At 35.0% G+C, this 13,694-nt stretch overlaps 1 protein-coding gene across 1 annotated transcript; it reads left to right on the plus strand.

Moving 5' to 3' along the window:
- Window positions 1–4,422: 4,422 nt before the first annotated feature.
- On the plus strand, window positions 4,423–13,133 carry LOC123559110 (uncharacterized). Its single transcript, XM_045350924.2, has 5 exons — window positions 4,423–4,628; window positions 7,235–7,483; window positions 9,861–10,019; window positions 10,437–10,723; window positions 11,673–13,133. Exons 1-5 carry the CDS (start codon window positions 4,559–4,561, stop codon window positions 11,991–11,993), a joined length of 1,086 nt encoding a protein of 361 aa, XP_045206859.2. The 5' UTR covers window positions 4,423–4,558; the 3' UTR covers window positions 11,994–13,133.
- Window positions 13,134–13,694: the final 561 nt, after the last annotated feature.

Raw genomic sequence — 13,694 nt, forward strand, 5'->3', positions numbered from 1 at the left:
TGGAAAAGAAAAAAAATGCAATTATGGGACACGTGTACTTACATGAACCTTACTTTTGTCGAAATATCTTTTAATTTTGTACTGGTATATTCTATTTCATGTTATACTATTTTTTTATGAAATACCGAGATTTTAGTGAAAATAAATCTAATAAATTCAAAGTGAATGATATCAAATATATTTTTCAGTATTCCAGTTAGGACTACATTAAACATCCATTGTGATAATAACTTTAATAAGAGTAGCTTCGAGTACATAGATAAAATTCATATTGAAAGCAAGTTTTCCTTAGTTTTCAGCTTCCGCCTCGCCACTATACGTCGTGTATTAACCAGTTAAAAAGGAACGAAAATAATATCACACGTTTAGCATGATTTGGACTTACCAGTAGCTGTATCCGATAATATATTAAAATGTCTGTTCTGTTAGTCTTCTTGCACTAAATTTGAAGATTTTTGGGCAATTCATGTACAACCCAACAAAAACTGTCATTGAACTAATAAACCACAACAGTATATTGTCAGGCGTGTAAACAAACAACCCATTTTCTCATTTAGTGCACATGCAGCCATTTTCTCCAGCTGTCCGATTCCTACGCTTTCAGTGAAACATTATCCTAATCCGCCATACCCTTGTAAATTTTAACACAAAGAATGTTTCCTTGTACACATTTAAATAAAAAGAACATAATCACTTTACCCTTGCCATGAATTAAAATAAATCCAGTTTTTTGTTTCTAAAATGTCACAAAATTTATTTCCTCCCGCCGCCACTCATGAGAATACTACTGCTTATTCCGTACATGTGTAAACACAATTAATAGCATCACGAGAATCCCGAGCTAACGAAAGTCCAATATCACGAAGGTGAGAAACCCGAGAAAAACGCAGTCGTGCATTATGAGAAAAACGTGCGTAAAATAGTCATGAGGATCTACAGGGTATTTCATAATCATATAGCAACTGTTATCAAACGCGGTAATGTGAATAAAAACCTAATTAATTTAAGAATATTTTACGTCAACGGTTTATACGTATTTTTTTTTTATTGGTTATGTCATAAAAACAATGTTTTAAGTAAGATATAAGCCTCAAACGATCCAATATGTAAAATACTGGACGGTCCTCAGCGCTAACGCGCTTCGGACAGTCCAGTATTTTACATATTGGATCGTTTTCGTCTTATATCCTATACATATAGCTTAAATATATGCCATCCTAAGCAAAATCCGATACCCTGCAGAATAATTAGAATAGTAACCATATTTACACATTTGCTTATAGTATTCCCGTATATACACTGTGTGGAAACGCACACCGGATATAGCTCAGAAAGTGATAAATCAATAAACGTGTGATTCTGACACACGGTAAGTTTTTTACTATTTTTTGTGTGTATTTTATGGTGATATATTTATCAAAATCGAAGAGTTTCAAATAGCTTGATCATATGCAATATACAAGTGTGATGAAAATGTGTTTCCTCTCTTGAATAATGGCACAATTCTCGCTAAAAGTTGTATGATCGCTCATAAATGTTAAGTAAGGGGGTAGGACAACAAATAGAAAATAAGAATAAAAACTGAATCGAGCGATTTTATTATAATTACATCGTTCAGTATTGTGTCAGATATCAATATGTTATGTTTTGTTGTTACAGAGGTATTCATACTTTTTGATGACCTAAAAGTGTACTGGGGATAGATTAAGCAAATAAATAACTGCACAGGGGATAGCTACTACGCAGTATTAAGTGGACTGAAGATAGTAACGATGTATTTTGAATAATGAGACTGTGATAATGATTACGGCTTTTTACATCTACGCATATCTTTAACAGTTCAAAAGTTACATTGTCAGTTCTTACAATGAAAATAATTTAGCTTATGCTTGTAAAATTGTACGATTCAGAATTTGTATTTATTCGAAATATTTCTTAAAATATTTCTTAAAAATAAAAATATTTGTCGAAAGTCTGTGAATTTTGAGGTGATCATCTCATATTTGAAGTAACATTTTTCATGATCTGCAAAATCGAAAGCATTATACAATACACCATAGTTCAAAATTTAGCATTCAGCTGTTAGTTCAAACACCGGTGATAGATAAACGTTAATAGAGCAAGACCTTACCTCTGGTAAAGAAAATCAACTGCACATTTGTCTGTTTACTTATCACTTTCTGAGCTATATCCGGTGTCCTTTTCCCCACAGTGATATAAGAAACATTAAGGGTATATACTTCCTCTATTATGAGCCGGTGTACCGGATCATTGACTTTTTTAAGCCCACAAGTTTATATTTAGCTCGCAAAGACTGTACTGTACAGTAGTGCTTCTGATACCACTGTGAAGTTATATGGTGTGGGTCATTTTTCAAACCAATATTGAAAGACGATTTTGTTCTTTTTCTTCCATCAGACATGTTTATGTTTGATCTTGTATTCTTATAAGTTAAAAGTAGTCCTTGAAATAAGCCTGACATTTTTGCTCGAATTATATGAGTAATAATTTTGCAGTTAGATGTATTTTGTTATACCTTTACATGGTAGTTAATCATTTCGATCGAGCTAAAATACAAGATTCTATTTGTCACTTTTAAAAAAAACCGATCAATTAACACGCAGACATTATAAAATGCCAGAATTTAAGGGCCATAACTCCTCTGAAAATCACTATACCATAACATTCTAACGGTATTCACAACTGGGATTGCACTGATCACTCCTGTAAAGTTTGGTGGAATTCCAGCCAATGGCAAAGAAGTAACACAGAACTCATAAAATTTGACAGATCAATGGGCATATTTTCGCTCAAAATCAATAAACTGGAACATCCCGATTATATGCAAAACTACATTTCACAATGATCAGTCGTGGGGGTTTGGTAAAATTCAGCCCAAAGGTACAGAGCAAGTTGTATACACTTAAAATACGACAAAACAAGGGCCATAACTCTGCTAAAGTTAACTGAATTGGAACATGCCGATAATATCCATAACTGGGCATGGTTCTGATAATTCCTGTAAGGTGTAGTAGAAATCTGCCTAATGGTGTGAGAGAAGTTGCCTAAACATCATAAAATTTGACCGATAAAGGGCCAGAACTCTGCTGAAAATCACTGAACCGCAATATGCACATGAAATGCACAATTAAGCTTTGCAATGATCACTTTTATAAGTCGCCGGTAGAAACTGGCGACAATATTTGATACGCTTTGGATTCTTCAGTTGGAAGGAGAAACTACTAAAATGTGACAATCAAAAGATAATATTGTAGATAAAAGAAAAAAATAAGGAAGTTAAAGAAAGGCTTAATAAAGGAATAAGGAGCTGAAAATTGCATAAGATTTTTATTATTTCAAAAGATAGCTTTTTAGGAAAATAGGAAAAATGTATTAAAAATATCTATCTCTATATGAATATCATTAATTGGGTCACAATCTTAATACAAAGATATATTTTATACGATAGAGAGGGGCAAACACATAAGTAATAGTCGCCCGATATTACTAAGTATTGTAACATGATGTGAGGTTCTTACTTGCGTATATGGATGACTTTTGTGACTGCTGAAACCATTCAACCAGGGCCAAATATATTTCAATTTTAACTTGAAATTCATACCGTCATCCTTAGGGAAAAAGCATATTGCATTAATACTACCAGACAACAAGCTGTCACTTGGTGTGCATCAAACGCCCTCCTGAAGTTTGTTAGTATGTAGGTTAATGTACAATACTTTGCTAAATCCGAAAATGTGGAATGAAAGAGTCAACATCTCCTAAGATGTTATTCTTGGTGATGTCAGTTTATTTGCGTCTATTCGCCGTACAGTCAAGTCACTAGATATTTTCTTCATGGCATCCATACACAAGGCTTCTCTGATATTCCAGATAATAGTGATATAGTTGTATCTGGTTTTATCAACCTTGATACCGATCATGTCACTCTAGATGCTATCCAAACCGTTAACTGTTTTTCGATTGCTTGTAATCAAACCGTTACATTGTACATACTTGATATATGTGGTTGACTTCAGGTTGTATTTTTTCGCAAATACTAAATTTTCAGTTGGGAGACCAACGACATAAATGCACATGCAAAAAAAAAAAAATCTTCCTTTTTCTTGAAGATGTTTACTGATGACACAATTGCAAGAATTTTGATTGCATCATTTAAAAGTTTCGTTTTCGCTTCTTAACTGCCATAATCTGATTTTTTATATTAATTAATGGTTTAAACTGGAATGCTTTGATCATTTTATAACCTATAGTTTGGATTTTAGAATGGTTAGACAAAATGGTTTAAATCGTTATGTAAAAAAAATATGTTTAATGGCAGAAAACAACAAAACATACGCGGGCCATATTTGACAGATATCTTTGCAGTTGCAATACAGTGACATACCAGCGTACTTCGATACATATGAACTAATCTTAAGTGTTTATCTATATATATCGTATGGATTCGTAACTTGTTAATTTCAGGTTTAAATTTTCTGTGCACAGACTACATTCTTATATTGATTTAATAAAATAAAACAAAATTTAATGTGAAAATATGCTGCGATGTATATTTAATATCTTAATCATCATACTTGGTACCGGATCTTGTTCTGGTTTTGATATATGTAAGTAATCACATTCTATGTTTATTTTCGAATTCGCTTGGCTCAAACGAAAACAAATTATTTCTCCACTTACCAAGTAATTTAGAAACAAGTAAAAGCAACACTGGTATAGGATTGGGCAGTTGCATTGCTATTTCAAAACTATGTACATTTCATTTCAAGATGTCTTCTTTAAAAGAGGGCGACATTGGAGTTGCAGTTGTAGTTGTATTGTCTTCGGGCTGAAAGCTCATTTATGATTTAGATATACAAGTACTCATCCTGTGAAATAGATTTTAAAGTGTTATTAATAAATTTACTGCATATTTCATAAATAATATAACAAACTGTTTATAATAAGTAGAAGAACATTTCAATAAAGGTTATGCGCCTTTTGTCCTATATCACAATCACATGTACTTTGACTGTTCATGTTCTATTTTGTAGGAGATATCAAACTTCTTTTACAAAAGTATTTTGTCATTACTTTTAAAAGCAGTGTGTGTCTAACATATTTCCCCAGGTACAACGGGAGCTGAAAGTGTTACAAACAATGTACATTTCAAATAAAATACAAACATTGCAAAACGAAAGTGAAAGTAGAGCTGTCAAAATGACAAAAAACCTGCAATAGCTCAAACAATTCACAAATTAACCAGTTTTTTATTTCCCGGAGTACCAAGGTAAGTGTGTTAGACACACAATAAAAACAAAGTTAGAGAAAAACAGGAGCTGTCACTAATGGTGACAAATGCCCCCGCAGTACCTTGACCTTTGACCTGGTGACCCCAATGTCAGTAGGGGTGGTGTACTCAATAAGTACTATCAGCATGTGAAGTTTGAAGGTCCTGGGTGAAGTGGTTCGCATGTAAAGTGCCTTCATGCAAAAAGTTAACGTTGGTCCCTGTGACCTTGGCCTTTGACCTGGTGACCCCAAAGTCAGTAGCTTTGGTGTACCCATAAAGTACTATCAGCATGTAAGGTTTGAAGGTCCTTGGTGAAGTGGTTCGCGAGTAAAGTGCCTTCATACAAAAAGATAATGTTGGCCCCTGTGACCTTGACCAATGACCTGGTGACCCCAAAGTCAGTAGGATTGGTGTACTCAATAAGTACTATCAGCATGTGAAGATTGAAGGTCCTGCGTGCAGTGGTTCGCGAGTAAAATGCCTTCATGCAAAAAGTTAACATTGGCCCCTGTGACCTTGACCTTTGACCTGGTGACCCCAAGGTCAGTAGGAGTGGTATACTCAACAAGTACTATCATCACTTGAAGTTTGAAGGTCCTGGATGCAGTGGTTCGCGAGTAAAATGCCTTCATGCAAAAAGTTAACATTGGCCCCTGTGACCTTGACCTTTGACCTGGTGACCCCAAAGTCAGTAGGAGTAGTGTACTCAATAAGTACCATCATCACATGAAGTTTGAAGATCCTTGATGCAGTGGTTCGCGAGTAAAGTGCCTTCATGCAAAAAGATAACGTTGGCCCCTGTGACCTTGACCTTTGACTTGGTGACCCCAAAGTCAGTAGCTTTGGTGTACTCATAAAGTACTATCAACGTGTGAAGTTTAAAGGTCCTAGGTGCAGTGGTTCGCGAGAAAAGTGCCTTCATGCAAAAAGTCAACGTTGGCCCCTGTGACCTTGACCTTTGACCTGGTGACCCCAATGTCAATAGGAGTGGTGTGCTCAATAAGTACTATCACCACGTGAAGTTTGAAGGTCCTGGGTGCAGTGGTTAGCGAGTAAAGTGCCTTCATGCAAAGGTTAACGTTGGCCCCTGTGACCTTGACCTTTGACCTGATGACCCCAAAATCAGTAGGATTGGTGTACTCAATAAGTACTACCAGAACGTAAAGTTTGAAGGTCCTGGGTGCAGTGGTTCGCGAGTAAAGTGCCTTCATGCAAAAAGTTAACGTTGTGACTAACGAACGAACGAATGAACGAACGAACGAACGGATGGACAGTTGAAAACTAATATGCCTCCCTTCGGGGGCATAAAATACATTTGAAAAAGAAGTCTGATATTTTCTACAAAATGAAATGTGGACAGTCGAAGTACATGTGTTGTAAGACAAAATATATATTATCGAACAAGGTGACCTTTAAAGAAAGTATTTTCTACCCATTCTGAACATTTCCATATTATGGTCTCAAATGCTTTACATGATCCTTAAGAAGACTAGTATTATTTCCTCGAGTGTTATAAACATACCCGCTTATTCTTATATATAAACACACGCACGAAATGTTCGTGCTAATAACACGTATCATAGCTATGGAACACCTAAATGACCTAAGTCTTGGATAAATATATACATATTAAATAAATCATATTCAAAGACGATTTTACTAACGTTTTCCAAAGTAATATTTTGTTAGTACAATATAATTAAGAAATAATTCTAGAATTCTAGCACCATTTAAACATTCATAGGCCGGATCGATAATCTCTTTGAATGCGAGTAACGATATAATCATGTTTATTTTGTTATACCTTCCTACTATTGTATATAATATGTGAGAGAGCTATAAAACAACCCCGTATATTTGATACCGGTAGTATATTACGTTCATTGATAAAAACGGTTAAAAATGGCGGAGTTAATGCGTATTAACGTGTTTTTTTTTCAGTTCATTTCCACGATTACTGTGGGAAAACCATAACCAACTACGCTGGAGAACTGAGGTTTGATGCGGAAAAACTCCCATCATATTTACCAGGGGGGAAATGTAGTGTTTCCATAATGCTACAAAAAGCTTTGTTTCATTCAAAGACATACGCATTGTTCTACTTTACAAAGTTTGATCTATCCAGCTTTTGTAAGATAACCAATGTTTCTATAGTTGATGGCATTCCAGAGAGTGGAGCACATATAAAAGGTTAGCACTAGCACTTAATTCAGTCATTATGCTCCGTTTTGTTCAGCAGTTTTACATGTCATTGTTACAATGATTTTACATCGGACGCTTTTCATAAGATTTTACAGCCTTGAAACAATTCAGTTAACACACCGTCACACGTGTACTAGTCCCGCACGATAATTTAAACGACAGCATGTTTATATTATTGTTTGATTGTTTTGATTCTCATGCATCATTGAACCAAAAAGGTTGTCGATGATAGAAGTGAAGTACATATTGTAATTTTATACAAAAATATTCTCTACGTTTTAATGAAGAAAAATCATAATTATCAAACATGCTATCGTGCGGGATTTGTGATGTACCGATATTAACTGCAATTTGTAATAAATATTCTTTTTGTACACATAACATTGCACTGAATGTAATTTATTATTGGTAGTAGTAATAGTAGCGGCAGTAGCAGCAGCAGCAGCAGTGCAGAAGTGGTAACGTAGAGAAATAAATATGATGCATAGGTGATCAGTTTATAAATGCATGAGTTGATATATAAATTGTAATGTTTTATTTCTGTTTTGAGATTTTATAGAATTTCATTTGCGTCGTTTCTGATTCTTTGTTGCAAATCTTTTTCCTGAATTTATTATTTTCAATCGAACGGGTTTTTGAACTGTACGTGTAATGGTATCACATATTGATGAAAAAAAAAAACGACATCAATACGTTTGATTCAAATATATATGCAAATTAGTAGCATGTAGGGCAACCCCTTCCATTTGGACAGCACGACTATTGAATCCGATGGATAAAAGTTGTCGATGATAATGATAAGTTAGAGATTTTAAAGATAAAAAGACATGAAATAAAGTCTTGAAATTTATTTCTAAATACTTCAAATAACCAAAAAATGATTTTGCAAATGAATTGTAAATTTAACATTATGACCGCAAAGAATGATAACTCTTGCCTAAGGCAAGTACTTACAGCTAGAGATATCTATTAGTTCACTTAAAGAGTTTTAGACACAATATCAATGTTTTGTTTTACAACAAAGACAATATGTGTTTTATTTATCCTTAAAGGACCACTTCAAATGTTTTTTTTTTTTTTAGCTTATTTATGATAAGAAAATAACTTTAAACAAGCCGATGATAAAATGAAATTTTACTGATGATGTTATAGTGAAGATACTATAATTTTATTGTATCAAAATGTCACATATATGAACAGGTGTTGTGATACCTGCAACAGGGATTTAGGGATGATTTGAGCATTGGGGCGGCAGAGGTGGTGGGTTTGGGAGCCTACCCGCTCTCTTCAACGGGGTCCGGGGTGGGCCCGGGAAAATTTTGCATACAGCTAGAGTAAATGGTGCAATCTGGTGACTTCTTGGACTGATCAGTAGCTGTTGAACATACTTGTTCTTTGTTGCGAGTTTTCACCCCTATTTACAGTTTACTGTGTTTAAACACTTTAATGGCGGTACGATGTTAGATACGGACAATGTCTTGCTAGGGTAGAACCAGTAATGTGTAAGTAGGGGATCGAGCACAAGACCCTGGCCTACAGGGATAATCCAATCCTTATGGCATTTTAGTCATTACATGACATTTATAAAGGTAAAACGCAATTCACTGTTTTCATTGTAAAATAATTATATATTAGTATGTTACTATATTTTCTTTGATATTTCAAACAATATGTTTAAGGGTCAAAAATATTTAATTGAATATATTTCATAAAAAGACATCTAAAGATGTCGATTTGAGTTTCTGTTTTACTCAAGATACTTACCTTTGTCAGCAGAATTTGAGACACAACATAAATTGCAAGTGTCTATAATCTGTTCGGCAGTAAGCAATTAAACACAATTAACTTTCATTAATAAATGTATCGCCTATAATCCGAGTCTTTGAGGCGTGAATATGCAGCGACCTTGAATTTTGTACAATACCCTGTCACCAAGGTGATCTAACAAAGTGTCAGTGATATGACATGATTCTGTGTACATATCAGTCGCTGATGCACTTCATGATAAATTGACAATTGACAAGGGAAGACTGCTCTATTTATTCTCAATTATATTTCCTAGGCTTTTCAAACATTTACGCCGCTTTTTGAAATATTGGGGCGGCGGGTGCCACCCCTGCCGCCCCAGCTCCTACACCCTTGTGCAAGTTTAATAATATATGTCATATGTTTACGAATTGGGTAGCATTATCCTTCCCGAGGGCACCTGCGCATTGGGCGGAAATGAGGCTCGCCAATTCGAAACTATCCAATTAGAAGTATTGACCTTAACGGACAGGCAACAGGATGTTTTCCTTAATACAATTAGTCCTTTGTAAATTGATACGAATTCTATATACTAACGTGAATATTTATTAATTTTCAGGTTTACCTCCCTTTATTTGCGGACATAATAAAACGCTTGAAAATACAGACAGCGTTTTCAAAACAAGGAGCGACAAGTTGACAGTTACGCTTAAACGAAGTAACAATGCACGGCTTTTCTATGGGAAGTTCAGCATGAAATACGTACAGTTTAGTCTCGGTAAGTTTAATGAAATATGTAAAAATATCAACCGGTGAAGGGGCATGCCTCCAGATGTATTTCACGATATAAGACATTTCAAACATGTAGAAAATAATAATAAAAAAAAACGACATCAAACATTAAAAGTGTGATTAATGATTTTCGGGATGTCTGTTTACATATAGAAGAGATTTTATGAATACAACGATAGAAAACATGATCCTGAATTGATATTCTTAGAAAATTATAGATTGGCATAATAGTTAATTGTATGCTAACATATTTGTACATTAAGTAAAAATGCTTTAAATCAAATAAGGTAGAAGCAGTTTCTTTTCTTTGCAAAACAAGAAATTAATTTTAATAAAAAGAAAGATAAAAAATATTAGACAAATTAATAATAGGTGTTTGCATATTGTAACATTGTATCGACAGGAACTTGTAACGGCCAAGGTGTATACAAATGCTCAACTGGATGGTGTATTCCAAACGTGTACCGTTGCTCTAGTGATATAAACGCGTGCGGTGAAAAACAGACAGGCTGCAATGACGAAGGAGAAGTTGCTGTCAGTTTCTCAGATAAAGTGCTAAATATATTAGAGAATGTACTGTGGATAGGAGGTGCTGTATTCGGAATATGTACCTTTCGATTCTTTTACCGAAAATATCGAAAAAGGTCAAGCCCAGCACAATTATCACTATATGGAGGCCCGGCAAATGAGGTAAATGTAATTTTTTTATAAGCCCTCATAATAGCAGACGTGGCTATGTAAGCTCACAGTTGGATATAATAGATATTACAGTCATTGCTACCGAATGGGAGTAACACATCCTTAATTTTGAGTGTATGTCATCTAGGCATTTATGTAAACAGAGTTTACCTTACACAGAAGTAAAACCAGCCGTTGGCTCGTCGTTATCAATATTCTGAGTCGAATACTTCGACTTTGACTCAGTATTATTACTCAGCCTAGGTATATAGAAACTAAATAGGAAAATGACGCAAAAAAGAAATGGTAGTCGCAAAATGGCGGATGTATCGCCTATAATCCGAGTCTTTGATGTTTGCTGTGTAGAGTTATTTACAAATGTTTGCTGAAATCGCATGAGAGATCTATGCTTGACATTAAGGTAGCATTTTCATAATGAAACAATAGCATGGCAGAATTTGTCATAGAAACTTAGGTCATACACAACTACTACAATTATGGTCATTCTTTGTTTGAAAATATTTATCTCGCGTCAAAATGACCTCTTCTTTTCTTTTAATTTTTATTCAGCACAGACAATATTCTTTAAGAAAAATTAATATGTAAGTTACAGACATTTAAAATTGTCCCGGGTGTGTACTGCAGCCATTGGAAGTTTGTCAACTGGATATAAAATAAAGAAGATCAGCTTTTTAATGTGTGTCGCTATATTATCCCATATCTTTTCGGTGACTAGAATCATCGGTCAATACGCTAACTTGTAACAAGGCATGGCATTGACTGTCTCAACCAATATGGCTATTACCTGTATCTGCGGTAAAATATCACGTTTTGCCACATAAACCGTTGAATGATACAAATGACATTGCATTTACATTTTCGTTGTAGCAAATAACAAGAGGATTTATAAAACCTTAAATCATTCTATCTTTAGTATGTGTTTAGATGTTTTTTTTTTCAGAATCGACGTTCGTCTTTTAGAGCACATGCTGTTCAAGCCAACCCTTTGCCGACGGAGCAAATGCCATTATCCACAGTAGAAGAGCAACACGATATCATGCAACTGTGTACTGCTGGAACCCTTACAGATATAAACACATATGACTCCTCAAACTGCAGGAATTCATTCCATGAGACAAGGAACAGTGATTCTGATATAGACTGCAATAACATTTCGTCGCGTGATGCAGATTTAACGTCACTCGAATACAATACAACATCATGCTTAGACCCTCCTCCGAGCTATGAGGATGTTATGGCACAACCGCAAAACTATAAATGAGCAGCACCATGAAACAATCAACATAGTGGCTTTGCGACCAGCATGGATCCAGACCAGCCTGGGCATCCGCGCAGTCTGGTCAGGATTCATGCTGTTCGCTTTCAAAGCCTGTTGCAATCAGAGAAACTGTTAGCGAACAGTATGGATCCTGACCAGACTGCGTGGATGCGCAGGCTGGTCTGGATCCGTGCTGGTCGCAAAGCCACTATGTTGGTTTTCTCATGGCGCGGCTCAAATAACTTGATTACAAATGCAATACAATACAATACAGATATATAGCTCTTAATATGCTCAGAATAAGCTTCTAATGCGCTTTACGAAGTCTGATCATCTGAACATCAAATCGAGTGATAACTTAGGTGTAATAGAACATTGAGAACAGATGTGTCTTAAGACAACATCTAAATTCATTTTCCTCTCTAATTTGTCTAAGTTTGTCAGATAGCTTATTCCATTATTTTGGTCCTACATTTTGTATCACCACAAATGAACTATCTGCGTAACAAGTTCTTGTTCTGGGCGTTGGCAGAAGTGATGATTTTTTTTATATCTTAAACCATATCCACATTGAACAGGTTTAATCATGTTCTGCAGATAAATTGGCAGTTTCCACAACACATGTAAAAACAAGCACAAGAGCTTTAAAGATAATTATAGCTCACACGGGAAGCCAGTGTAAAGCTTGGAGAACCGGTGTAATATGTTCATAATATTGAGTTTGCATTTCTGTTCTTGCGGCATGGTTTTGTACTTTCTGAAATCTGTCTAACTGATATTCCGGAATAGCCGTAAACAGGCCATTTCAAAAATCTAGATGTGAATGTATTAATCTATGTACCAAACTTTCTATATTCGTTTGTTAAATAGCCTCTAATACCATTCAGTTGATTCAATTGGTAACGGACAATTTGGTTTTTATTTCTAGCGTGACGATCAAAGTTGAAGTCATTTTCAATCAGAATACCTAAATCTCTTAGTACATGACCAACACATTTTACTAGAACTCTACCAACCTCAACAGACGAGGTATTTAGTTTTGAAAGTTAATGTTTGGTTTCTTAGATCATAACTTCTGTTTTAGAATTGTTCATTTTGAATTTGTGATTTTTCATCCACATTATAACATCCTGAAGACACTCATTTAGATTATTTATTGTGGAGCCCTCACTGTCAACATTTCAAGCACAGAAACCTATATAGCAATCTCAACAGCGTGATTACGCATTACCTTGTTTAATGCAGCAATGTACATTGTAAAATTCACTGGATCTGCGCAGGACCCCAAGGAACCCTAAACTGAAGATTAGATACTCTAGAAAATTTATTATCCACTACAACCTGCATTGTTTTCTGACTTAGGTATAATTCAGTCCAACTCAAATGTGTATCCTTTAGTCCAAAATCATTCTGCAAAATTCTAAGTACAATTGGAATGTCAGTTGTGTCAAAGGCTGCCCTAATGTCTATTAAGACAATAAGGGTAACTTGTTTATTGTCAATGGCATCTAGCAAGTGTACATGCGTCTTTATCAATGTTGTTTCAGCTGGATTTTGCGATAAGCACTTTGATATGGCGGAAGAAGGCTCTTGTTTTGCGCATGATCAATAATTTGATTCAGTGCTGCTTTCTCTAGTATTTTAGACTGGCCTATAGTTTTTCATTTCAAGCTCTAAGCCCTTCTTTTTTATCAATGGTTTTGT

This window comes from Mercenaria mercenaria, chromosome 5 (genome assembly GCF_021730395.1).
Source record: "Mercenaria mercenaria strain notata chromosome 5, MADL_Memer_1, whole genome shotgun sequence".
In the NCBI taxonomy this organism is placed as follows: domain Eukaryota; kingdom Metazoa; phylum Mollusca; class Bivalvia; order Venerida; family Veneridae; genus Mercenaria; species Mercenaria mercenaria.

Bases quoted from the DNA above. Each gene is read 5' to 3' on its own strand.
- LOC123559110 (XM_045350924.2), top strand. From the start codon at position 4,559: ATGCTGCGATGTATATTTAATATCTTAATCATCATACTTGGTACCGGA. The intron at 10,020-10,436 runs GTAAGTTTAATG...TTGTATCGACAG, and splicing joins ATACGTACAGTTTAGTCTCG to GAACTTGTAACGGCCAAGGT. The intron at 10,724-11,672 runs GTAAATGTAATT...TTTTTTTTTCAG, and splicing joins ATGGAGGCCCGGCAAATGAG to AATCGACGTTCGTCTTTTAG.